This window comes from Rhea americana, unplaced genomic scaffold (assembly GCF_003343005.1).
Source record: "Rhea americana isolate MKP2758 unplaced genomic scaffold, rheAme1 scaffold_49, whole genome shotgun sequence".
In the NCBI taxonomy this organism is placed as follows: Eukaryota; Metazoa; Chordata; class Aves; order Rheiformes; family Rheidae; genus Rhea; species Rhea americana.
Genome location: NW_028186634.1, coordinates 523,783 through 550,464, shown reverse-complemented (window position 1 = coordinate 550,464; position 26,682 = coordinate 523,783). Strand labels below are relative to the sequence as shown.

Here is a 26,682-nt window from a genome sequence, read left to right as displayed (position 1 = left end):
TCCATGCACCCATCCTTCTGTCCAAAACAGGGGAGGTGGATCCATCTGGAAAACAAATTTTGTTCTTCCTTTAGCAGCTTAGTCACTTATGGAAAAATGACTGGATCTTACCAGAATTATGCTCAGTTCCAGCTCTSAAGCATTTTCTTAGGAACAGAAGCTTGCTGATAAAGCTAACCTCCTGTGCATAGGTTTTTATAATAAAATCATCCCAAGCATTCATAGCATTCCCACTGAAATCAAGTAAGTGTTGTAACATTGCCAGGACATCTAAGCCTGTACCTGGTGCTGTGTATTTTAACCCAATACAGCCACAGCTTTCTTCTGCTTTGGACTGCCAGTCACTGATGAAAGGTCACACTTGCTGTGTCAATGCCTCTTTCCAGGTCTTCTGATGTTTGCCATCACACACATCCTGTACTCCTCAGCCTTCGGCATGAAGCCTTTGGACCTGAAAGCCGGCCTGTTGATGGGCCTTGTTTCCAGTTCCTGTTATGCCTTCCTGTACTCCTACCTCTCGGGCCCATTCACCTACTTGGTAGCTGTTTACATCGCCTTGATTGGCTTCATGGGCTGGCGAGCTGTCGCCGGCATGCAGCTCTGCAATGACCTCTGGACGTGGACCAAGCTGTCGGCCTGCATCGGTGCAATGCTTTTCATGGTGTCAGACCTGACCATTGCAGTTAACAAGTTCTGCTTTCCTGTGCCCTACTCACGTGTCATCATCATGGCTACTTACTATGCAGCACAAATGCTTATTGCATTGTCAGCTGTAGAGAGCAGAGATGAAGAGGACTTCAGAAAGAGGAACTAGGCGTGCCAATAGCTTGTGGACAATGTGGGTTATATCTCAGGTGCTGTAGCTGCATTCACCCCTGAGAGAGAGCTCCATTTCTCTAGGCACATTGGTGATGTTGATTTTGCTTCTTTGAAGCATTACCTTTGGGTTTTTTTTTCAGTGGCTTTCTCTGAATATTGCTTACTTCAGTGTGGAGTCCACATCAGAAAACTTAAGACTGTCCCTGCAGTAGCTACTCATTCAACCTTTCCTCTTTGGAAGTGCTGTGCTACTGCATTGCATTTGTTAGTCCTGAAACTGATGCTGAATGTCTGGGAAGAGGGAGGCTGATGGAAAGGAGGTTTGGCAGTGCACTGTGCTAGACAACTTGCTTTCAGTAGGGGACAGACAAACCCCCATCTCTACTAAATAGGTAAAAATTAATTTCATTGGTATTTAAGCCAGTCTCTCTTTTAGTGCATTGCAAACTCAGTATGCAAATGGGAGCTATCAGAACCTTTGCTGAAAGGAAGCCCAGAAGTAGAGTAAAACCAGTACGTTCAGATGAAGGTTGAGCTTTGGAGGCAATGGCAGTGTGTGGGCCAGATCCCAAAAAAACAGATAGAGGCAAAACACTAAGCAGAGAGCACTTAGCAAGAGATATGCTGGGATGCAGTACTGTGTGCTTTGATCATGGCTGATCAGTGCTCTGGAGCAGGTCTGTGGATGTGTCCCAGTGCTAACGTGTGACAGAACTAGGAATTTCAGGGAAATCTGTGTAACCAGGCCAGTGTGTTCTCTTTCTGCCACATGTGTGCAGTTATATGGTGTCAGCAGCCACCAGTGACAGGTGAGCTGTAACGGGAACATGAAGAACTGTGATTTTTGCAGAAGGACTTTGAGCATCTGTCTTACTAATATACCTCCTATCTGCCTCCTTAACATGGCAAATAGGAATCTAACCTTTATGCCTTTCCTCCTCAGGATTTTAATGAATAATATTCCATTTACTCATTAAGCTTTTACAGTACTGCTGCTTGCAGCATTGCTCCCAAATCTCCCTGTCAACATTTCCTTTGTCTGATGTTGGTTAGTCAAGGCCCTCATCTTGGTTGTGGATGGTTGTTGCCTTTCACCAACAGGTGGCACATGATCAGCGTTGCACCACTTGCTTTTGGAAAGCCCCTTTTCAATAGAGCTTCCTGAGAAGTGCTGTCCTGTGTGCTCCAAGTGCCTGCCGCTTCCTTCTTGTACTGACATGAAGGCAGCGAGAATGTCAGCACCATCAGGGTTGAGAAAGCCTATTTAATTCTGATCCAAATTCTTCATTCAGTTTGTCCATCTGCTGAAGCAAGATTACTTCCGACTTCAAACTTTCTTAAAAAGATACAGAAAGAGGTGCCCCTTTTTATTAAAGTTTCGAATGAGCAACTAGTGCATTGAGGTATGCAGAGGAAGCTGAGGGTTCTTGCACCACTTCAAGCCAAAACAGACCTAAACAGACTGCACGACTGTAATCTGCATGGGCTCCAACAACCCCTTCAATACGCTCGCATGAACAGAGCAAACAGGAGGAGCAACCCTTCCTCGTAGGCTGGAAATCAGTGTTGTCCTCATACCTAGAGTTCCTGGACCATTCCAGTTGAAAGCCTGGCACTGAATCCCTGGAACAGTTGGCAGAGCAGGAATTCCTCTCCATGAGGTAGTATGGCAGGGTCAAGGGGTAGTTAAGGGAAGATTACCAACCCTACTAGGTTTCCCATTGATGCTGAGAGGTGCTAAGTGGGTTTCGTGCGCCTCCCGAGCCTTGCACAATGGGATTCAGACACTCCTGCATTAGTGCAAATACAGCCAGTGTTACAAAAAATCTAAGTTAACTGTCCTGACCCTGTAAAATCATCTGCTGCTTTTCAGACAGAGATCAGAAAGGCCCGCTGCATTACGGGGAGGGAAAGCATTGTAAATAGCACAGGCCCGTGTAATCTCTTTCTTTAATGCTGTTGTGTAATATTGTCAGTATGCATTCACTGCAGTACAAGGGCCTGTCTGGAGTAAACTGCTAAGGGAATTTAGACCCACACAACATTCTCATTCATCAGTATCGCTTATCTTCTGGCCGCAGTGTGAACCCTGCATCGTAGCTCTCTGTGGATGTCACCTGCTGCTACTCAGCTTGACAGTTTGCGACTCTCTTCTTGCAACAGACTGACCCAGCTAAGAGGAAACAGAGCATTTGGGGTGAACCCCAACATGCTCCTAGGGCATAAGCAAACAGCACGTTTCAGTTTGATTTACAGCCCCCTGTCATAGTTCATTCCAGCACACTGAGTCCTTACTTGCCATTTTTCCAGAGCATTCCCCCTTGGCTTTCCTTTGCTTTGAAGGAGAGTGTGTTAATAAGTTAGAATGTCAGGCTGAGCCATGACCTCCCTCTTCTCTAGAAATGAGACATCATCAATTTTCTGAAAGTGTCTCAGTTGCTTTTCTGCAGTCTTTTTTATCTTGCCTTCATTTGCTACCCTCCTCTACTATTAGCCACTGTATACTTGCAGGGAAGGCTCTTTTAAGTGCTTGTTAATAGGAAATCTGCCCTCTTGATAAAAAGGATTCTCCCCTCACTGTCAAGAGGTGCTCTTTCTGGCGGCAGAGGTCTCTGGGTGGAGCTAGCTGGATCGCATTCCTGCCCAAGAACGTGCGGCAGAGCCCTCCACATAGGAAGTGAGAAAGAGGCCTGGGTTGTTTGGCAGTTCACCAGCTCTGGCTCTTTTAATCATCATTTTTTTCTCCTGCTCTACACTTCCTCTTTTAATCTACATTACTTGAATGAAACCATTTTCCCGCAGGCTGTCTTAACTGCTGTGTGGACACTGATTTGACACGATTTTGATTTTCATAAACCTTAGGAAGCACTGATCGGTTGCTGACTGTTAAATAAGTCTGGCGTGTGCACGTCGTGTGCGTGTGTGTGAAAACACTTCCTCTTACCCCCAGTGAGGGCAGTCTTCAATTCAAAAGGGAGCAAACAAGAAATGGGGAGCACATGATTGCCTGTGGCATCGCCAGTCCTTTCCTGGACTTCCCGTTGCCCATTTATGCATTGTCAAACTGAGAGGTTTGAGCCGTTCTTCCCCTTTTCCTTTCAGGGCCACAGTCTCGGAGGCGCACTCACTCTTTGGCCCAGGCACTTTGCAGAGGGCATGAAGCACCCTGCATGCGTGGTGTGCGCCTGGTCCCAGCAGTATTATTTGCTCCTTCGCTTGCTAAGTACAGAAACTTTCTTTTTACTACACTGTACTCAAAAGCCCCTCTGAAATTCCCATCTACAGTAACTTGAGGCTAAGCATAGCGTGCCATTACTTCTGCTCGCTTTCATTACCATAGTTATCACCCACCCAGGCTCCTAGGAGATCCTTTGGCTCCTTTTTGGGAAATATAACAGTTGTGGCTAATATACGTATGTCAGCCATCTCTCTCTCTCTCCCCCCCCCCACCTCCCTCCTCGTCTTTGCTCACACAAAACTCCCCATGAAGTCAAAGAAGCAGTGCTAATCACAGCCTGCTTTTAATGCTAGTAATGATGTTACCAGGCTGTGCTAACTACAGTAATGTCAGTAGTGTGAAGCTGATGTAGAAAGGGCAGGGTGAGAAGAAAAAAAGCTAGAGGATTTTCAACAGTTGTATTCCCACTGTGGCAAGAAAACTGTGGTAGTGCTTTGCACCTGGCTTCTTAACCCTTCCATACGGAGGCAATTTAAGGACTTGATTGGTTTAAGAATAACTCTAATGTGGTTTTGAAGTAGAATGCTGAAAATATGCTGCCATCAGTGGATATATAGATATATATATGTGTGTGTGTGTGTGTGTGTGTGTGTGTGTGCACCCACACAGACTTCCCAAAAGACAGAAGTTCCAGCATCTTTTGTGTTTTTTTCTAAGTTTTCTTGTTCCATAGTTCATCACTGAGATCTGTATGTTTTCAACGTAGTATCATGGTAATTCTAGGGGTTGTTCTAGAAGAAACAGATCATAGCAAACAGCAACTATGCATCTTTGTTGGGTTTCTGGTTGCAAGCAAGGCTCTTTTAAGCAGAGGCAGTGTAACTGCGATCTCAGAAGAGGCTGGGAAATTGCTGCCTTCCCATGACGGAAGTCCTCCCAAGTATTTCTCCTGCCTTTTATCCATGTTTGCTCCTTTTGTGGCCTTGGGTAAGTAAAAGTCACTTCTTAAATTTTCTGGGGTCAGTTCCTCATCTGGTGTAAATGGGCACAAATGGATGAAAATTGGAGCTATGCCAGGTTACAGCAGCAGGGGACCAGCCTTCTGTGTCTGTCTATCCCATTTCTAAAACGGGGATGTTAACACGTACCTACCTCACAAGGATGCTGTGAGGATCAATACTCATACAGCGCTTCAATGATGTAAAGTGCTATACAGGTCCCAAGTATTATTGTAGCATAGTGTTAAAAATGCTTCTAGGGATTTGCAGGACTTAAGAGCCTGGAACATGTGACTGCCCTTTTGATTTGCATCAGATAGAAAGCAAATGCAAAATATTTATTCTCAATGCCTAACAGGAAAGGCTTAGTCGCACTTGAACTCACAGGAGGGTTTAGCCTGAAAGTCTGAATGAACTCTAATTTCACTTTTGCAAATAGTTTTTAGTTCTTCTAAAAGCCTCAACTAAATCCTTAAGATGTGAACTTTGCATCCAAATCTTGCAGTCAGGTCTCATCCCTGACTGTTAGTTAGAATAAATCTAATCCAGCCAAAATGCAGTGCTCTCAGTCTATCATGACTGTAAAAAAGATTGGAACAGAAAATGAAGTTATTCTGTTTGACCTTCATTTTGCAGAAGGTTAGCTCAGTTTCATGGGACATCTTACAAAGGGACGTTTAATTTCTATGACTGTAAATTTCACTTGCTTTAAAACCAGCCAAGAGGGAAGGCCTTGATGGAGTCAGTAAGGTCAGCACGTCCTTCTTGGGATTATCTCCTTCTCACCTGCATGAAAGAAGTAGAAGGCTCTGTAGAGAAGGAAGTGCTTGTACCATCAGTCCTGTGGCCCAGAACTTTGTAGGTTAGAGACACAGCTCTAAACCATCACCACATTCTCAGCTGGTATAAAAATGCCCCAGTTCACTGATTTCAGATCTGATCCAGCAGCTAGAAGGTACTTGGTTCTGGTAGCACTAGCTGCACTATACAAACACAAATGAAGGCAAGCAATGACATACCAAGGAACACGGGTTGTGTACATATAAAATGGACCATAATTTTGAAGCAGCTGCAGTAAAATCTTATCTTAATATGAACTCAGAAGCAAACACAATGCAAATTTTTATTGTTACTTTAGAATGTTTGATGGGTTTTAGTTTTCTTAGTTTGGAGGAATTTTTCTTGATGTTATTTTATTTTTACTCTTACTGTAAGAAATAAAAATGTACAGTTCTAGATAAACTACAAATTGAAAAAAGGTGGCCAGTTGGCTGGAATGCCAAAACTTCTGTGGCTTGTATTGTTTCTGTGGTGACACTACGCTGCTGTAGGATGAGGTACTGGAGTGGTGCAATGGAACAACAGTGAGGCTGAAGCACAAGGCTCTCTGCAGGCCCCCACAGCCCAGAGGGATGCAGGCACTGAGCCACTGAGACAGCAGTGGGAGCACAACTGAGCCAATTTGGATTGGTAAAAAGAGAGAAACACCATCAGGAAATAATCTCTTTCCTGACAGTTCAAACATAAAAGACCAAATCGAGCCCAGTGGGTGAGGATGCTGAATCGGGACAAATGCTCAGGCCTAACAGCAGGCTGCAAGCGCAAGGTCTAGGACCAGGACCTACATTCACCAAGGGAGGCTTGCTCTAGGCCTCCAGTGCTAGCAGGGTCAGGCCAGCAGAACCTAGCCTTCAGCTAAAAAAGATGAACCCTCCCCCCCCCCCCCCCGCCAACCCCAAACAAACAAAAAAAGCAAAGCAAAGAGCAAATGCCTTTGAGTAAGCACTAGTTCTGTCTGGCAAATGCTGCAGGGATAGCTGGTCTGTCCTGAACGCTAATCTCCATCCGGTGCCCAGTCCGAGCCTCTTGCTCCATCCTCTCGCCCACGTCCTCCAGGCAGAGTGCACTGAAAGATGTGCCTGAAGCAGCTGCTCTCCCTCGGAGAGACAGTGTATTGCCATGTCTGAGAGTTTCTAGCACTAACTACTTTTACTGTGATTGTAAAGGTCACCACATACAGTACAGCCACTTGATCTGGGATCTTAACACATTTTTATGCTGATTTTACTATTTTAATTCTTTGTTTGGAATGTATTTTTCTTCATTTCTTCTGTGTGTAACAGCAATTAAAAATATTAATTTACTGAGTATTTTTACTGTGCAGGTGCTGTGTCTCTTTGCTTATTTTCTGTTTCCTTGACAGTTTCAGACAGTTTCAGCATGGAGTATGTACCCAACTGAACCTCTGTATGTGGCCAGCTTCGTGCCACTGTTAAGCCAGTCAGTGGCGTGGCCCTACCACTGGAGTTTTATTTAGCCACTCTTAGCCTGCTACCGTATTCATGTCTGGGAAACATTAAAGCACAGCCACATGCACCCCTCCCAGCACATCCAACACAAACCGACCAGGCACCCACTGCACAGATGGCACCTGGCCTGTTTTACAGCACACCCCAGGGACCCAGGGATCACTCTGATGTGCTCTCACCTCACTGCTATAGCCAGTCCCACATGCAACAGCCATTTGTCTGCTCTTCCAGGGAGAAGGCAGCTTGCTTCAAATGATTGCTCTGAAAAGGCTGCTTGCTGCCCAGAACCCCCCAGACAAATGGCCAAGTTCCTCTCTGCCCTTTGCTCTGCTGGCAAAATTTCCAGGGGTGGGGTGGGGGGGAAGTGGGGTAGCACTGACATTTTTCTCTGGATGAGAATCTGATGCAAGATTCTTCAGCTGTGTTTAAGGCAGTGGCACAGCTATTTGGTTTCATTAATCCTGAACCAGGCCATCTGTCACCAGTGGAACAGGTTTCAAGGATTTATTGCATAGAAGTTCAGAGTGTGGAACAGCTCCCAGTTCATTAAATGGATATGCTCACAAGCTTAGCAGAGATTCCTCTTTACTCCCCATCCCAAGCAGAGTGGATCCTGATGTGAAAATGAAGCAGTATCAGGCAGGAATACTACCAAATTGTTTTCAAAGCAGCCCAGAGAGATCCTGACAGGGAAAAGCAGGTGTTTCTTTCCCAATTCTCTAATTTTGTCTTTAACAATTTCTTTCAATAACTCAAGAGGTCAACTGGGAGGAACATCCCATTTCCTCACTCCTCTTTCCTAGCTACAGATGGGACAAAGGTGCCAAAATCATTCTCTAAGTGTGTGTGATTTGTTGCTGCCATGCTTTTATTCTAAAACAGGTTCCCAGAAGGATTCACATCAACATCAAAAAAAAAAAAAAAAAAAAAAAAAAAAAAAAAAAAAAAAAAAAAAAAAAAAAAAAAAAAAAAAAAGTCAAGCTCCTTCAATAGTTCAGACATTCTGCAATTTCTTGTCTGGCCTTGACCACCAGCGATGAAGTTATTGGGCCCTTCTGGCTCTCAGATGTTTTGTATTCTATGACCAGCTCTTTCACACAGTGACTCCCTCATTTGCAAAGCCTTGAAAAACAGTATCTACTTTCTTGGTATTGCAAGGATGCAAGTACTTCAGATTATGGCTTCCTATATGTTTATATACAGTCTACAACAATGAAGCCTACATAATGATGGAGGTTCTGCTGGGCTATCTGGGGACACGGCCAATGAGGCAGAATCTAGCTCTCCTCCTGAACTCGGATACAGAATCCTCACTTATCAGTTTGCTTCTGCACTGTTATAAGCGAGAACACAGCAATCTCTGCCTCCTTTTATTGTTAAGATACATTTGCAGAAATATCACCTTTCATATGCAAACTTTTGTTTGAAACCACTTAGAGGGAGGAATTAGTGAAACATCAGAGCTATCCCTGCTTAGTGGAAGACCCATACTTCACCATGTAGTTTAACTGCCTCTTACAGAAACCAAGGGCAGTGTCATTTTGAGCCAGACAAGCAAAGTCAAACTACACACACACACTGATGCTGTTCTGCATGTTGGACCAGGCAGAGCCATTTCTACTAATTGCATCATGTGTTTTGACTTCTGCAAACTTACTGTCACTGTGTCCAGGAGCCTTTTATCATCTTTTTCTCAAGAGGACAAAGGAAAAAAGAAGTGTCACTGCCATCAACCCTATGTTCTTAGTTTAACTCTTAGGAAGTGCTGCCTAAAATGCTTTATTGTTCACTGTATAAAGGAAGAGCACTGTCTGGTCAGTTTTTGTAGGAAATGAACATTCAAGTTTTGGGAGTTCCCATTTTCATTCTCATTTCCCTTGTTCACAAGTCACTCTGAGTCTAACAGGCTTTGTGACCTCTGCACCGGGCTACTTCTAAGCATAAGGAAAATGAGATTCATCCCTTTCGAGCTAAAACAGCAGGGAAGACACTGCTCTGTTTCATCACAGATGTGGAGACATGCCACATTTGTTTTTGCAAATATTGACAGAAGGAGTAAAACTGAAAACATGGCTGAACAGAGGAAAATGAGTGTTCTTCCATGAGGGGAAGAAACAGAATAGGATATCTTAAGAGAAGGAGACAGATTTTTGACAAACAGAGGTCTAGCTCCTATGGAGTAAGTATAAAAATCAGCAGCTGAGGCTCCTGCACAGCTATTCAGAATTAGCAGATTTGCACATAGTTCCTCAGATCTACAGTAAACCCACAACTAAGCTCAATTTGAAGCAAGATTCATCTCCTAAAATCAGTTTTATGATACCTCTTTTCCTTTTACTACAGCTTTTCTCCCTACCTCACTCAATTGCAAATACCCTCAGCTGCAGAAAGACCATCCCCTAGAACCTGCCCAGAAATCCAGGCAAGGAGGGGCCTCCAGAGGGCCCAAAAACAGGCTCTTATTGCTAAGGGGCACCCTTAGGGGCTATTAAGGAATCTGAATACGAATTACCACCTCACCCACATAGTACTTCTGCAACCCTTACCCCTTAGCCACTGCTGCTTAGGGCTGCTTTGAATAAGGTTTACTCTTATCGCAACATCCCTCACGTCAACAAGCTCCGTGTGGGAAGGCCAAAGGCAAGTCCTACCCAGCAATTAGATCTCCAAGGGGATAGAAAGTTGTTCTCCTGCCCCTTAGCGTTACCTACCCTGCCTGAGCGTGGTCTGCACATCCTTGGTTTAGCTCAGTTCATTAGAGCATGGTGCTAATAATGCCAAGGTTGTGGGGTCAATCCCCGTATGGGGCACTCATTTGAGGGTTGGACTAGCTGATCTCCAGAGGTCCCTTCTAACCTTACCAATTCTGTGATTATCCTTTCCCTCCACAGACCCACACTGAACTGCTTCTGCATTAGCTGTTGTGGCAGAAAGGACTGAACCCTCCAGAGCAGTGGACTCAACAGTTGTCAGCAGAAGCAATGATCACAGACAAAAATAACACTAAAAGATCCTTCCAAACATAGCCTCTCATTATTGGTGCTGTATCAGTTTCATTTCAAGCTGTGCCTGGCAGGATGTCTGTTTYGCTTCCTTTAAGAGAACAACAACAGGCCCTGTGGCACCGAAGTCTGTGCTTGGGGAAGGGGATAACGAGGGAAACATACTTCAGTTCCACATCAGACAAAAGGATGGAGAATTCTCCCCCTCAAATGTTTAACCTTGATGGCTTCCTGGTCAGTTGTAAGTAGGATGAGCTTATCAGGGGTTGCTTTAGCTCTCAGAACACAGTAGATTTTTCAAAGCACTACCGTGTATATCACAAGACCAATCTGCAAGTTACAAGTTTGGGACTCGACATGGAGAGACCATGTCTCTAGTCCACATTACTGGACCAATGCAAGCCAGCTGGAACCAGGTTACTGTGTTACAGCCTGATTTAAACCCACCATATGGATGTTTCTGGCATGGAAAAAAGGTGGAGTGAGGAGCAATATGCAAGTCTGACCCCCCCTTTTTTGTGTCTTGGAAATTTTTACAACTGTTCATGCAATGTTGGCAAAATACTATTTCACAAAGGAAGAGAACAGATTTACATAGCGTACTGTCAGCACAGAACTGTTGTCAGAATACATCAGTTGACTGCTTGAAGGTGCTAGGTTGTCATGGGTGCAGGGCAAACCTAGTTAGAGACTGAGAGATGGCCATATTTGCTCATGAGCTATTTAGGGGGATTCTTGAGACTTGCTAGCCAAAAATACACCATTTTAAGGGATCTGATTCTGCTTTCAGGCAACTGAAGGCAAGTCGCAGTGACTTCGGGGAAAACAAARTCAGAGTAAGGCCTGTTTTCAGATAGGAAAACAAGTTCTTACAAACTGTGGCCCTTGCAGCTCCTACAGACTGAACAAAATTGCTTCCTCTTTGGGCAGGTATGAGAGCCAAACTGGCCCAGAGAAGTATGGTCCATGAGGCCAACCTGGKAAGTGTGTCTGTCTTGGAAAACAGCAGGGTGTTAACCATACTCATAGACCTGAAACTTAAGAGCTATCCAGCCTGCAGAAAACCACCCCCTGGGAAGCACAGCAGCTGCCAATCTGACTTACCACATAGACAATGAGCTTGTAGCTGCATTTCTCTTTTCCTAGCTTGTTATCAATGGTGATGGTGTATTCACTGCTCTCCTTGGAACTGCAAGGGGGAATTATGAGAGTGCAGATGTGGCTTGTTGAGTTGTACTACAACTTGGAGTTGGCCATGATGTTAATATTGCCCCTATATAGGGTTGCTGTTGTGCAGGGGTTGCCGACAATAGCACAGCTCATGGTGCAGTCACTGCGATACCTCGTGCTGTAGTTCTTCAGCAGTGATGAAGCGGGGGGCATGGAGCCAGCCCTCCGGGGGTACCCATTCATCTTGGAACCAAAACGCTCTGCCAAGGACACAGAATCACTGTGGGCTGCTTTCCATTGTAAAGTGTCTGGCCCACGCACACAGCCAGCCACAATAGGAGAAGAATGCTTTGAAACTGGGTACACTGGTCTTAAACAGCCTCTGCTCTGTAGTCCCACCTGATGAAAAAAATCCTCACAGAGATAGGAAATTGTTTTTGTTTGTTCAAATATACTTTCAGTTACCTTCTGTCCTACCTGTTTATGCAACAAACAGTGTACAAAGATATTACTAAGGTGGCAGTTTGAACAAATTTGAACAAATCCTAAGTCACTGAGGCATTATRCAGGGACATACCAGGCAAAAGACAGCCGTAGTAAAACTTGTTCTTAGTCTCCTTCTCTGGAGATAYTCAAAACTCACCTGGATAYGATCCTGTGCAACGTGCTCTAAGTGACCCTACTTGAGCAGGGGGATTCAACTAGATATCTCCAGAGGTCCCTTCCAACCTCAACCACTCTGTAATTCTCTAACAGGGAGTCTTCTGCACTAGTACAGATCTGAAGAACTCAGGTATGACAGTTCATGCCCTGGGCCTTTTTTCCTACCATGRAGAACTCACAAAGGAAGAAGGAATAAGCAACACCACATTAATCTCAGCATCTGACAAGTATACCTACTGCCCAGGTAAACAAATGCAAACGGAAAAGCATGAAAAGAAGGAATCAGAAATCTCATTCTTCCATTAACTTGCTAGGCAGCTGCAGGCAAGCAATTAATTTCTTTGTTCCTCACTCTGTAAATAAGGTGGTGGGTTTTTGCTCCACAGGGATACATTGACGCTTTCTCTTGCTAATGCCATTAAACTGTAAAGTGCTTTGGGATATTTGGCTCTCAAGGTGCTTTAGAAATGTGTGATTAAATTACACCAGTTATAAACCAAAGCRGATGATCTTGGAAAGGAAAGGATATTGCTCTGCTGGGGTTGCTCTGAGATATTAATAATCTACAGAATGCTATGGGGGAATGATGGGGAACTKCACAAGCAATTTTTCCAGGGTCCACTCCAGTGTCCACTTCAAAACAGCGTTACATTTTTCACCATCTATTTACAGACATTTTTGCAAGTCTCTGTCTCCTCTTGCATTGGCATAGACTCTCATCAGGTAAATCCCCTGGATCCTGAATCTAGCACTATAGGGCAACTCCCCTTTGAGAATTCATTCTCAGAAAATAACTGTATACCCTCCTTATCCTTCAGAGGTTTTTCCCCACTATCTCCCAAGGTTGTGCAAATAAATCTTGTGACTTGCCATTTAGAATGAAGAATAGGCAATCAGTTCACGTCTGGTTGTGTCCTGCCTGAAGATGCATAGGTTGTTATCAAGGGAATGTACAACACATGGACAACCTAGCTCTTCCTGCTATTCACTACGGTTTTATATGGGCTAACATCACAGAATTTCCAGAAATTACTTCAAAATTGAAAAACTCCCAGCTTAGACTGTCTCCCCATGAATATGACTAAAGTCTGGAAGACACTGGAAGTACTCTCTCTTGCCAGCGCATATAACAGAAATAACACAGGTAAAGGGATCAAGAAAGGCTGATTGTTAAAATATAAATATGGCTCAAAGCCATCYGTCTGACACCTGATTACTTTTTAGTTTATTATTCTTTTTTTCTGAWTGTATCACCTATTACGTTTATTAATCGGATTAGAAGACCTGTACCAGTATGTGGATAGGCCACTGGGGAAATACATGCATAATCTGTTAACATGTTAATATATAGTCTCTTTGACTGTTTTATATTACTGTTTTATTAAAACAGGTATAGGCCAAGTGAAAAAATTTGGCTTGAATCTAACTACTCAGATGAACTGGATTCTGATTTGCTCCAAACTGGCAAAAAAGGTGCAAGTTTTGATTTGATGAGCTGGGGCTTATTTTGTTTTCTTTGGGACTGCTTCTAATGAGAGATCCTTATTATTGAGTAGGCCTGAGCAGGGAGCAACTGGACAAAGAAGGACAAGACACTTACCTGATGGAATGACCACTGAGAGCTTAATCTAATGTGCTTTAAGGGACATTCACAGCTTATGGCTCAGAAGAACTGTCACAAAGTCTCCAGTACCTGCCAGGGTTTTTTGCTCTTCATTTTGTAAACAATTCCCAGTCAAACTAGAAACAAGCTACAAGACAAATGACTCATAAAGCCGATGTTCTGTTATGTCAAGACATAATATYACCCTCTCTACACATGGATAGTCCCTACTGTCTTAAAATTGAACTTAAACATTTGTATGAACCACTATGTAATGTGCTGCACATAGACACAGTAAGAGGCAGGCAGGTCCTGAACAGATTCCGACCAAACGGACAAGATGTCCGCTTGTGTCCGTTCCCCAGGCAGGCAACTGTGCTGCAGAATAGCTCTGTGATTTCCCCAGGGCAACCGAGGAAATCTGACCTTACTCCATGACTTTAGGTATAGGAGCACCCTTCTTCCTGTACTGGCCTGTCTTTTCATGCTTACCTTTGTCTTTGGAGATGTACCATGGCTCCTCTGAATCCAGAGCACTGCTGTCCCCAGTGACTCGGAAGTATTTCATCCCTGGAAGCAGGTCTGTGACAGTATGCGTATCGCAGTAGACCTTCTCTGCAGCTGTAAGCCACATGGCAGTACTAACATCACATTTCAGGATAATGTAAAAAGTCTGCTCATCTTCTGCGTCTAGGCTGTGATTCCATTTTAGGGTCACGGTGTTTGAGACTTCCTCAACCAGCTGCAGATTAGTGATTGGTCACAGAAAATCTAAGAATTAATGAGCATGTTTAAGTATTGGTTTTTTATGTTAGAGATCCTCCCACTGTCATTTTCTAGGGGCCAATATTTTTCACTTCAGCTCCTCCCTTCCCAAGTCCTTGTGTCTTGTAAAGTACTCTTTCTCTTGATTTTTTTCTAACCCRAGGGACCTGAAGAACAGTTTCCTCTGTGTGTGAAATTCCCTTCTGATGAAGAAATAACGCTGTTAATTTTGAAGAGCACTCTCTCTATGAGAAGATGACACATACAAAATACACAGCAAAGGTTTCTGACTTCCAGCAGATCAGTGTATTAATTAAGAGTCTCTCTAAGGAGCAAAGTAGCCTGCCTCTACTTGGCTGCAATTGCAAAGGAAATGAGGTCACCAGACTGCTGAGGGGACAGACACATTTAGTATTCGTATGGTGATGTGCCCAGTAAAATGTGGGATAACAAACAAGGCAGCATTTGGGGATGTTTCGAGCAGTAATTGCTTCACCCTTTCTGTCCRTATTGGATGTGGTGAGGAAAGCCCCAGCAGTACTTTTCTTAACCCTCAGGTCTGAACCATGCTGCTCCCATGCTTGGCTCAGGTATCTGGCTCTGGCTTTGAGCTAGCACAAAGGATGGACTTGGAAATCCAGTGACAAGAGGAAGGAAAATCCTTTCTGACCAAGGAGTCATTCTATCCTGACTTGAAACATAAATTTGAGATTGTTCCTGTGGCTTCTTCTGGACATGGTGTATGCGCGTATGGGGCGTTTCAAGAAAACTAACCTTCCAAAACTCATTATCAATGTAGAAATTGTGTGAAATTTTCAACAGCTGAGTAGCTGCTCCTGTCTGCACTTGGGGTGACTGAGAAGCTCAGGTGTGCTCAGTACTGGACCTTCAACTTGCACTTGAATGTTGTAATGCAATCCTCAAAAAAAAAACCCAAATTAGAGAACACACAGAAAAGTGAAGCCATTCTTCTTTAGTCTGCCTCTTGAGTCAAGCTTGGAGAAGTAAATGACTAAGATTGGGAACCCCCCCCCCCCCCGGAATGGTTTCAGCAGAAGGCAGTAGTGTAAAGGTTGCAGTGGGCTGACGGCAACCTCACCAGCCCTTTTGCTAATAGCTGTAGCATCAAAAGAGAAACATTCATGCCTCAACAATCAGTAGCTTAGTGGCAAGCACATATTCAACCCAATTGCTGGTGCGAAAGGTGGTGGAACAAGAACACTTAAAAATTGTTCATATAAAAAGTGAAAGAGAACAAAGAAGTAAGAATTAGAATGGGCAGCTTTAATACCAATCAGCTGACTTTAGAATTACTGTCCACTTTCTGCCATAAGCAATTTCGTATTATATTTATTTCCTATGAAACTTACCATACTCAATACAGCACTGCCTGATGCCTTTCCACACCAGAGAAGTTTGTTTGGAGCCTGCAGTCTCTCTAGGATTTATTTGATGTTTCTCTATTCGGAGATGTGGTAAGAGGTCTGTTCCATGGACTGGTCCGTAATTCCAAAATGGGAAGAGAAACAACTGCTTTTTGTATTGGCCATGTAGGTTTTGCCTTCTGAGATTACTTTAGACAAGTCTGAATGTCCTTCTGTCCTACAGAAATCAGTGTTACATAGCATGACTCATAAATTGACCTACTGCTACTTAGAGCAGTCAGCACCATGCTTTCTCATCTGGCAGCACTGTAGGCACTAAAAGCTTGTATTTCCTAATAAGTAATTAAGTACTACCTGTAATTTGCTACCTTGAATAATCAGGTAGGGATTTACTGGCAGGTCATCATACCTTTRTTATGAAGACATAATCACCGTCTTTGGAACATAATGCTGATAACACCAGTCCACATTTAGCACAATGGCACCTGACTTCATTTCATTCAAGCCAAGCATTTGAAAGAACTCTAACCCTGTCTCAGTACCACTGTTTTTACAACAAATGGCATTTATTTACTGTAATATCTACACACCTAACCATCCTCAGACAACAGTATCCGTGACAGAAATGAAGAGAATTTTCCAGCAATGACCTCTAATCACATGCCTAATGTAGGTCAACAGTGGAGTAAACAACTTCCATTATACCTAGMATAATTGTTCAGGACACAGCTCAGCTCTAGCAAGGATGACAGAATAGTTTTAATTTGTCTTGAGGACTGCAGAGCTTGTGTTGCTTTCCATCTCCTCTCAGCAAAAGAAACTGAGCTGTGACACTGAATGTTGGTCTGTGAAAGATGAATTTGATAACCCTAAATTATGCCTATTAAAAACAAAAACAAAGAAAAGAACTGAAAGCCTTGTAAAGAAGTGAGAGATGGGAGTTTAAGTTGGAAGGATACTGTAGGTCTTACCTGGAGGTGGCATTGCTAGAATTCCTTCCTGTAACTCCACTGTCTCCCCCACATCAGCTTYGTTCACAGCTCAGATTTAAAAGAAAGTATTTCTGCCTCTCCTGCAGGTTTCCCACAGTGTAACTGATACYGGAGACTGAAATCTTGATGCATCTCTAGTATGTATCATGAGGTGCATCTCCGTGGTCCTGCTCCACCCAGGCTAAGGAAACACTGGAGTTGGAAGAATCAACCATGTGAAGGCCCTTCACCAGTCCTGGAAGCTCTGAGACAGTAGAAGAGCTGTGACACACTATTGTACACACTTCATCCAAGCACCAGGTGCTTCCTCCAAGCACTAGGTCCATCTTTAGGCCTATGTCCACACATGTGAAGAATAGGGTTAGCTGTCCCGATTTCAAAATGCCCAAACTGCAAGTTTTGGGGGTGGAAGGACCTCAGCAAATTCTGTACAACAGAGAACAACAGTGCCTAAAATGGTTGCACAAATATGTAGACCCTGTTCAAAGGCTGTCAGTTTAAGAAAATTCCTAGCAGTTTTGACCTGGGATCATCTGAATTAAGGTTGGAAAGGGAATCTTCTATGAGCACTGACCACCATTCTCCACATATGTTTGGGAGAGGTGTCTGTGCATTAACAGTTTGTTTGTATCTCCTCTTAGCTAGCTTGTGAGCTCTCCAGTGTATTTCCCATAACCCGTCTTGTATGGTTTTCAACATCTTATGTCTCTTTTTGTTTAATAGATCGTTCTTGTTACAGTTCTGTGTCAAGTGTTTAGGTGCCATCCAGACTGCTTGGACTAGTGGATTTGTTTACTGGCTTGCAATATCCTGTTAATGTTCTGCAAGCTTACATGCCCAGAGATTAATATACTCCTAATGAATAGTCATTTTTGAAAATAYGGATCTTCCTTTTTGCTCTTTAGGTCCACCTTGCAGCAGTCTAGTTAGGACTCCAGAAGAGCAAAAGATAGGCTTTTCAAAAATACCTGTAAGTTTTGAATCAAATGAATAGGAAGTTGGGTACCCAAATCCATATTCTGCTCTGCAAATCTCAGCTAAAATGTCCCCAAAGTGAAAAAAAGAATTAAGTAAACTAATGCCGCATGGCATGACAAACATGATGCTAATGGCTTTTACAGAAATACTTATATGAGGACATGAGGAATATGGTACAAATGGACAGTACCTATTCTCCTAGACTTAACATGGAATAACACAAGTCTTCAAGCAGAATCATAGCTTCAGGCTTTAAATTGTTTGTGTGTTGTCTTCTGATCTAAAGGAACTTGAATGCTTTCTCATCTTAGTATTTTTCCTCAAGGCTCTTATCTACTACATACAAGCTGAAGAATTCTCTTTTTTTTCCTAGTTATACCAGCGTACACACTTTGCCAAATTGAGACCCACTCCTATAACTACAAGATTCCTAACCGTCAATAGTTTAAGCTATCTATTGATCACTTCTGACAACATTCTGGTTTTAAAATGCATTGGTTTTACAGCTATATGGAATACAAATTCTCTGTAGTTCGTACAAAATAAAATTTGCCTATCTTAGCATTTCTGAGAGTACTGTAATCCTTTGGAGTTTGGCTGTGATTTTCATCAGTCCAGAATCAGGCACAAATTCCTTCTACTTAAAAATCTAGTCTTAAAAGCCAAAATATAGGCAACTTACATAAATTTCGCAAGGGTTTTCCCTTCTTTTATTAGGGTTGGTGGAGCACTGCTGCTGGGAGCATAATGACGTGTTGTATAAGAAAAGATTTTGTTTTTTGTGCTATGATTGYGTTATGGCTTTTGACAAACTGTATGTGAACCTCAAGTAATCTRGACCTCAGAGCATCTTTATCACACTGATCTGTGTTCGCTGTTTGCATATATTCAACTGCCTCAGAGGGAAATTCCTTACTATGTCCTTATCTTAACAACTATACATTTTATGTGACTAATGTCATACTTTCAGGCACTTACAATACAATTACATCTATAGTTACGGGTATTAAGGCCTTCCTTAGCCTTTGGTTAACCTGTAAACATAATGCAGTTCATGATGTTGAGCCAAGTTAGAATTTGCCACATTCCCTCAGACTTCAGCTGTAAGTGCCTAGGTCTGGTCTTATCATCCATATTTAGGAAAACTATACATTAAACAGTGAAGGAAACATACTGATGGGATCCTTTGCAACAACAGAACTTGAGGGTACACTGGGACACTCGGGGCCTGTGCGGCYCACAGCTGTTACATGGAACTCATTCTGTATCTTCCAGCAGATCATCCGCTTTGAATTTGGTATCTGGAGAGACAAGGGTCACAATGACACAGATCTCTAACCACACATAAAAGTATTCCCAAGTGATCACTATATGTATTTTTTAAATTGTTTCTGGACTGAGATAAACCCATGAGGAAATTTCAGCTCACACAGACCTTCCTGAAGAACAACATAAATGGATGTTCAGGGGGCTCCATAATTAGTCTAGGTCTAGCCTACACTTCTGCAGTGGTCTACCCCATTTTTACATCTCCAAGATAAAGAAGAAGGGCATGGAATTTGGTTGAATATCTATGATATGAGGTAAAAAAATGTGTAAATTTGCCATCATCATGCTTTCCAATGAATTATGGTCCATAGCCTGGTGTCTTCATACACATTGAGGAAAACTGTCTTCATGTATTACCCCACTGACCTTAATGGGAATTCTCATGAAGTAATAAACTTGAGTGGCTAAGCCTTTCAGAACACAGATTTCAAGCAAGTTTGATCCTCCATTCAGTTTTAAACAAAATCTCAGGAACTGAATATTTTTTTTCTTAAAACTATTTCCATTATTTAAGAATTGTTGATACTTTAAAAAAAGTTGTTTTTGAACAGGGTGATTGATTGTAACTTAATTAAGACGAAGGTCCAACATTTGGAATGAGACAGAGGAAAGATTCCAAGAAAGAACCAAAATATTAACAGAAGAGGAAAAGTCTTGTTAGTCAGATGCTGCTGGTGATATGAACACTCCCATGTGTTATACAAGCTGTGTTAAGCATAGATCATATGGTTGCTATCTGATGGTACAACAAAATCAGTCACTTGTTTAATTCTGTTTTGGTCTAAGTCAGGGAAAAGCAATCAAATTCAGCTAAGGAGAAATGTAAAAATTTTAAGTGCTTGAAAATAGGCACCTAAATCCATAGGTAGGTACCTAAACTAAAAAATTACCTGGGTTATTCATGGTCACTTTTCCCTAAAGCCTCTTACTTTGCCATCTACTTCCCTTTGTCATTTTAAAGTTTTAAACATTTTAATATCTTTTGTTTATTCTGGAAATGAATCGTCAGCAATGCATTACAGACCTGCTCAGAAACACCTCCTCTAATCCATAGGAAGTTTGGACAAAAATGAAAATACATACAGTTTTAGGTGACAACTGATATATATTGCTTCAGCTGGGAAATTTTCTTTCTGAAATGCTTCAAGAGGCTAGACTCTCTCTTTGGACTCCATCTGCTGTGATATGCTCTCGTCTTGGGGAAATGGGGCTGTGAACCTTGGAAGATATAACTTAGTTAGTCCATAAAGAAAAACTGGGAACAAGAGGAACCCAAACTTTAACTCCTAGGACATAGTTAAGCAGTATTTTTCAACCAGGTTAGTTTTTGGCTGACTTGTTTTCTTTTTTGGCTGCAAAACAAAATGTTTTTAAGCATTCACTTTTTCATAATCTTCTCTCCTCCCCCACAGTATTTTCTAAGAGAAAGCTACTTTTCATTTCTGCAGTATTCTACTGAGCTTATGTAACTGATACTAGAACAGTGTGTTAGTCTGCCTTCTCTCGTGGTCAGTCCATGTTGGGGGTTTCTAAGTCCACAAACATTTGCAGTGAAAGGATCTGGCTATCAGCCCAAGCACAAAACAGCTTCTAAGCTCCTGTCCTTGGAATTTGTCCCCTGAAGCACAGGCGACAGTGTTCTTTAGAGGACTGGCAAGGCAGAAGAGGACATAAATGATGGGAAGCAGGACTGTGAAACCTCATTAAAAATAGATGGCCTGAGACGCTAATGTGCTTACCAATGGGTTCTCCAGCAAACACTTCTTTCTCCAGTGGTTCGCTGAGATCCTCAGAGTTGACAGCAAGGATTCTGAATTGGTAGGCTTTCCCTTCCTCCACCCGATCTGTAGCAAACATGGTGTACTTGCTCCCCGCCTCCCCCACTTTGATCCAAGATTTTTTCCCTGCCATCCTCCTCTCAAYGATGAAGCAAGTCACTCACTTTTCTCCGTAGTCTTTGGGTGCTTTCCATTTCATTTCAATGCATTTTCTGGGTGTTCCAGGATCTGTTTTGCCCTGGGAGGGGCGGGGGGGTGGGGTTGGTTTTATCTGCAATATGTGGAAATAGCCAAAGTGACATGGAGGGTTATCATTTAGAGGTCATATCCTCTCATAGTGTAAATCAGTGTAGGTCTACTGACTACAGCAAAGCTAAGCTGACTTATTTGATAATTTGCTGTTTGTCCCACTGCAAGATTTTTTATGGGAAAGTCTAGATTATACCATCTATAACCCAGCGTATTGACCAATGATTGACCTGCTATAAAATGATTAATTTAGGACCTACCAACAACACTGAGGTAAAGCCTGGCAGAATCTGAGCCACAGTCACTTTCCAGCTTCAGCATATGGGCTCTATTCTCTTACAGTTCTTGATTTGAGAGTAATGCATAGTCACCGGCTTTCTCCATCACCACTTGCTCTTTCTCTATCACCTCAATACCATCTTTGAACCACATGATTTTGGGCACTGGCTCTGCCTTGGAAAGCAACTTGATGTTCTCTGTATGCCCTGCCTTCATAGTATCGGAGTGTGCAGCAAAAAGCTCCCAGATAAATTCTTCAGTAACTGAAGGATCTGGAAAGAACATGATTTTGGTGTTTTCCCTTTTATTTTTGTCATGCAATAGGTATGTTTGTAAATGACAATCTTCATAAAAAGGCCATCAAAAATATTTTTGAATGCAAGAAAATCAACCCTCCTAAACCAAATGCAATCAATGTAGAAAGAAAAAACAAACAAAACCCAATCATTCTATGAAAGTTTGCAGTGGATAGATTTTTACACAGAATAAATCTATATGCAGTGCTGCAGYCACAGCATCTTGAATGAGTGGTTCTTACTGCTGCATTTGTCCTGTTGTCTAGGCAGCAGTACCTATCCATGCTGCCTTGATTAAGTGGACAGACAGAAAGAGGCTCATTTCCATGCTACAAATGCATCTGAAAGTCCATATGGAGTCATCTGGCTGCCAAGAGCCAAGCAATATGCATATTTATAGATCTATATATAATTTCAGAGAAGATGTTTCTTCTTGCTCATGACAACAATATTGGAAATAAAGTCTCAGGCCAACATTTTCAATCAYTGATTTATAAACACAGAAATCTAAGCTTAGTCACTTAAAATCAACCAGTATGAATGTTCAGTTCTCTCCCCTTGAATAATGAAGAAGGGGAAAGACAAGGTTTTGCTCATGCAGCTGGAAAGACCTGTAAAATGGTACAGACCCACGTGAGGAGACCTGGTGAGGCACTTATTCTGCAAATATAGGTGTACCGCCACTGAACAGTGTAAGGAGAAGAGACAGCAATGACAACTGTTGCCTCACTCTGTCCCCTTGGCTCTGAATGGATACTTCCCCTCATGCTGCTGTCCTGTTTTTCAGTGTTGAGCTTGTGGAGAGCTCCCTGCTTCACTATCTGGAACCTTTCATCTCTGTAATCTGAAAAGATGACTGAGAAAGGAAACAACCTGCATTGCAACAAGTGCTTAAACACCAAGGGAGGTATTTAATGGCAGGGAGACCTCCTAACCAAATGGCCTATGTCTTCAACATRCAAGCCCGTATTTCCGGCTGGGGAGTTGGACATTATAGGAGGAAGGGTGGACACTGTTCTTAAGTAGCTTTACCCTTGTTTAGGGGTGTCCAGTAGAAGGACAGCAGCTCTGGGAACCCAAGAGCCCAAGCAGAAAAGAGCCTCTTGGCACTGCTCCAAATCATGGATGAACCATCAAACCATCTGAACACTTCCCCTGTTGCCTATTATGTAATGTTTGTCACAATGCTTGAACTCAACACAGGAGAGAAAGAATCCTGTAACTGAAACACCAGATTGCTATTCCCCTGTGCACAGGAGTCAGTGGGAGCCTTGTGGACCACTGCAGGGAGAGGCAGATCCACTGTGGCTTTCCAGGTTTCCTGTGCTGCAGAAATGGTTTCYTCCCCAGAAAGGTCAGGAAAAGGCTCCTGCCCCTGGCCATCCTGGCCATGCCTGCACAGAGCATGCACATACCAGGCCTAATATCCACCCTCTGGAAGCCAGGGCTTCCCTGCCCACATTTGGCCACACTAAACCCCAGTTCCAAACTTTTCCAAGCTGCATACCTGGAAAGCCCAAGGCTAGAGATGCCACTAGGAAACTGTTCCTTTCTTCTGGTCTTTGTAGGAAAACAAAAATGACAGCTATRTAGCCAAAACACAACTAACACAATGACCTCCACCGAAGCCTGTACGTGAGCCAGGACAGGGGTCATGCGACACTGTCTAGCACAGAAAATGCATGGCTATTAGGAAGAGGCCAGCCTCACAGAGACTGGCCTCAGGGGTGCSATCAGGGCAGCTCAATCCTCCGTGTAAGGCTCTGCCTAAACCTGCCTGACCTTCTCATAGCTAAGCTGCTTTTAGCTCCCAGAATTTCCTCTGCACCGTTCTACAAACAGAATATTCAGTTGTTCCTGAACCCGTGAAGGAAAAGCTAGTATCATTCAATAYACTCTCCAAGCTGCTCTTTCTAAGTGTTCTTAAAATACTGTATTTTTCACAGTGGGCACTTGGGCATACTTCAAAGCTGGTCCACATCTAACAGAAGTCATCTTAAATAGTAACAGTCACTAAAATCTACACTGTAACATTGGAATTTTTCTGTGACCTATGCTAAAAGCATGATGCTAAGCTTGCTGACCTTCTTTTCCCTCACGATAGCCTTGTGTATTTCTATAAGGTACCTAGATAAAAGTTTGCAGCATCAATAATGCTTCTGCAAAACTAATTAACGCAACAAACATGATATTAAATATTTACTGTACCAACCACCTCACACTGTGCTGCTGATCTTCACCAGGCTGTAGTCAAATGTCCCACTGATTGCTTTAAAGAATCAGCATAAGAATTTATAATGACAACTCTGACTAAAGTAAAAAACATTATACTTGATTAGACTGGTTTAGGTGGTGAATGCAAGGACTTAAATGGAAAATTTATTGCTTTATGGTTCTACCACTTTTTTGCAGCAAAGGAAAGTCCTTAATTGTTATCTTCAGACTACAAAGAAAGGCACAAATGTTTTATTCCATGCTAAACAATAAGCACACTGCAGAGCAGTGTAACCTCACATCAGGCCCCCGGCTGCAACGGAAAAACAGCATGGCTTCTCTGCAACAACAAACAGCGTAACAACTACTATTCCTCCTCCTCTTTTTCCCTTGAGCCGATCACACTTACCTTTCTCAGTTACACTAGCATTGCAGTAATACTCATTAGGATCATCGTCTTGCATAGCAAACACTGTGTAATCTCCTGAGTCACTCAGCTCAACAACATCAATGATAARCTCTGCGGTCTCCTCTTGACAGTTTATGTTCTATGTAGGAGACCTCTCAATCACCTACCTCACTTCAGGGTGATGTCTGGAGAAGTCAGGTTGTACTCCAGGCAGGCTTTTCCCTTCTCTTTCCTTTGGAAATTCTTGAGATTGATGATGAACTTAATTGGAATCCCTTTGGAAAGGAGCAAGGGAAGTGGTTGGTAACCAGAAATGGCACATACCAGCAAGCACCTAGGAAATCAAAGCAGGAAGCTTTGCCTCCACAGGATGCAACACAGGCTCCTACATAGGACAGATTCTATGCTTGGGACTTTAATTCCAGAATGAAAGTTAGGTCTTGGCACCTCTCTACTTGAGGGCTACTGCTATAAGGCTGCCAGTTCTTTCAGCCCAAGCTCTCAAGCTTTGTGTTTCAGCTCTATGGATTTTGCAGCTCAAACACTAATATGCTGCACTTGATTCGCCTACAGATTTGCCTGCATTACTTAAGATCAGCAAAGCTCATCTTAAGAGTGTCGCTTTCTGCATTAGATCTCCAGCCTCAGTACTGATTTCCCCAAGGTCTCTGGACAGAAAATCCTTCATTTTTAAARTGAAAGTCAATCCATCATCAGATGTGATGGTCTAATACTTATCATCTCGCTTCAACCCCCCTTCCCACTGAACTTCCAAGTGAAATATTTCTTAAAAAACAAAAACAAAAACAAACAAACAAAAAAAAAAAAAACAGATGATTTTGAACTGTGTTGCCTTTCTGTCACTTTCAGTGGTTTCAGTTCTGTCAAAAATATTAGACACTCATGTGTTATAGGAAAAACACAAACGTTCATTCTGTTTTGCTTGGTTCCTAATCTCAGATTTCCCTACACTAATTAGTAACACTTCAGTGAAGTCATTTTGATTTCTTTTCTGAGTGGAAGCAGAAAGATCAACTTCAGATGAAACTGAACTAACATAATGTTCAGTCAAAATTGCAAGTATTCCTACAAAACTGATTACCAACAGAAACTCCATTTTTCCACTTAGTTCTTCTGTCTTAGCACCATTATTTTTCCTCTCCTTGTTACTCTAGGTCATTGTGAAGTAAATGCCTTCAAGTCATTGCAAATGAGATCTGCAAGCATACCTGGAACCATTTGGCAGGCAAAAGAAGGACTGACATCTTTCTGCATTATCTGTCCAAAGTGCTGCAGTGCCTGGCACAGGATCACTCTGGCTCAAGTAAAGCAGTTTTCCATACAACCAATCTACTAAACACTCTGTCCAATCCCAACTTGCCTGAAAGGTAAGCATTATAACGAAAAACAGTACTTCTGGAATCGTTCATCTTTAAAACATGAGTCTACTGCAGTAGAAGTTGGAAAATAAGGCAGACGGATAGTATCACTTTTAATTACCATTGACTTAAAGTAAGTTTGCTGTATGCAATGAGGCTGATTCTCTTCCAAACAACAATCGCACACTTGACTGGTCACAGGAAGCACATGCAGTGGAAAAAAGATGTGTTTCATTATACCCAGATTCATCTACTCACCCCCATGTCCCGTAACATTGTTTAAGCAAAGTTCATTTCTACTAAAAGGATAGTACCATAGTACACTTTATCCTTTCTTCCATTAAAATTGAACCAAATCAGTAGTGACTCACAGTCCTGCCACACTGACGTCAGTGGGGACTTTGGCTTATAATGTGTAATAACCAGGCTTCAGACTGCAACTTGCTATCTCATGAAAGGTGTTTTCACATGGGTGCTCTGGTAATTGTGGGTTGGTTTATGACTTGCACAATGCTAAATTTATGTTTGAGCCTAAGAAGGCCAGCAAGTCATGAATGCTGCAAAGATATGTAAGAAAAGAATTGCAGCTTGGCCCACCAATCTGGATCCTCAAATTTTGGTCTGTAGACTTAGTCATGCTACACAGAACTTCCTATTCCCAAACAAATATTATCTATCACACTCAAAACAGCGCAGTTTCTTGTCAGCCACAGGACAATTGCAGGTGCCCAAGTCTTCTTCATTCATGTTGGTGACGTACAGCATATACAGTTCTTACCAACCTGCAAAGGCTCTTCCCCTTAGTAAGCAAAATACTTGCACTTTTGAAAATATGCTGCTTTTACAGAGGGGACATAGAGGGCAAGACACAGTGCTCAGTTTAAAGG

At 42.6% G+C, this 26,682-nt stretch overlaps 2 protein-coding genes across 2 annotated transcripts in view; one reads left to right on the top strand and one right to left on the bottom strand.

The window, feature by feature from the left end:
- The window catches only part of TMEM86A (transmembrane protein 86A), a 29,855-nt gene extending 22,710 nt beyond the window's left edge, over window positions 1–7,145 (top strand). The window contains exon 3 of the mRNA XM_085317113.1: window positions 387–7,145. Coding sequence (XP_085173239.1) covers window positions 387–814 — 428 coding nt within the window. The 3' untranslated portion in view covers window positions 815–7,145. The remainder of the gene's footprint in view (window positions 1–386) is intronic.
- A 945-nt stretch (window positions 7,146–8,090) lies between these two features.
- Window positions 8,091–26,682, bottom strand: part of IGSF22 (immunoglobulin superfamily member 22) — a 31,066-nt gene continuing 12,474 nt past the window's right edge. Inside the window, 19 exon segments of the mRNA XM_085317079.1 lie at window positions 8,091–8,177; window positions 8,884–8,996; window positions 11,407–11,669; window positions 11,671–11,719; window positions 14,235–14,501; window positions 16,843–16,948; window positions 16,950–17,128; window positions 19,037–19,122; window positions 19,124–19,236; window positions 20,917–21,240; window positions 21,483–21,798; window positions 22,524–22,584; window positions 22,587–22,637; window positions 24,587–24,691; window positions 24,741–24,750; window positions 25,039–25,170; window positions 25,173–25,184; window positions 25,270–25,297; window positions 25,646–25,797. Coding sequence (XP_085173205.1) covers window positions 8,091–8,177; window positions 8,884–8,996; window positions 11,407–11,669; window positions 11,671–11,719; window positions 14,235–14,501; window positions 16,843–16,948; window positions 16,950–17,128; window positions 19,037–19,122; window positions 19,124–19,236; window positions 20,917–21,240; window positions 21,483–21,798; window positions 22,524–22,584; window positions 22,587–22,637; window positions 24,587–24,691; window positions 24,741–24,750; window positions 25,039–25,170; window positions 25,173–25,184; window positions 25,270–25,297; window positions 25,646–25,797 — 2,454 coding nt within the window.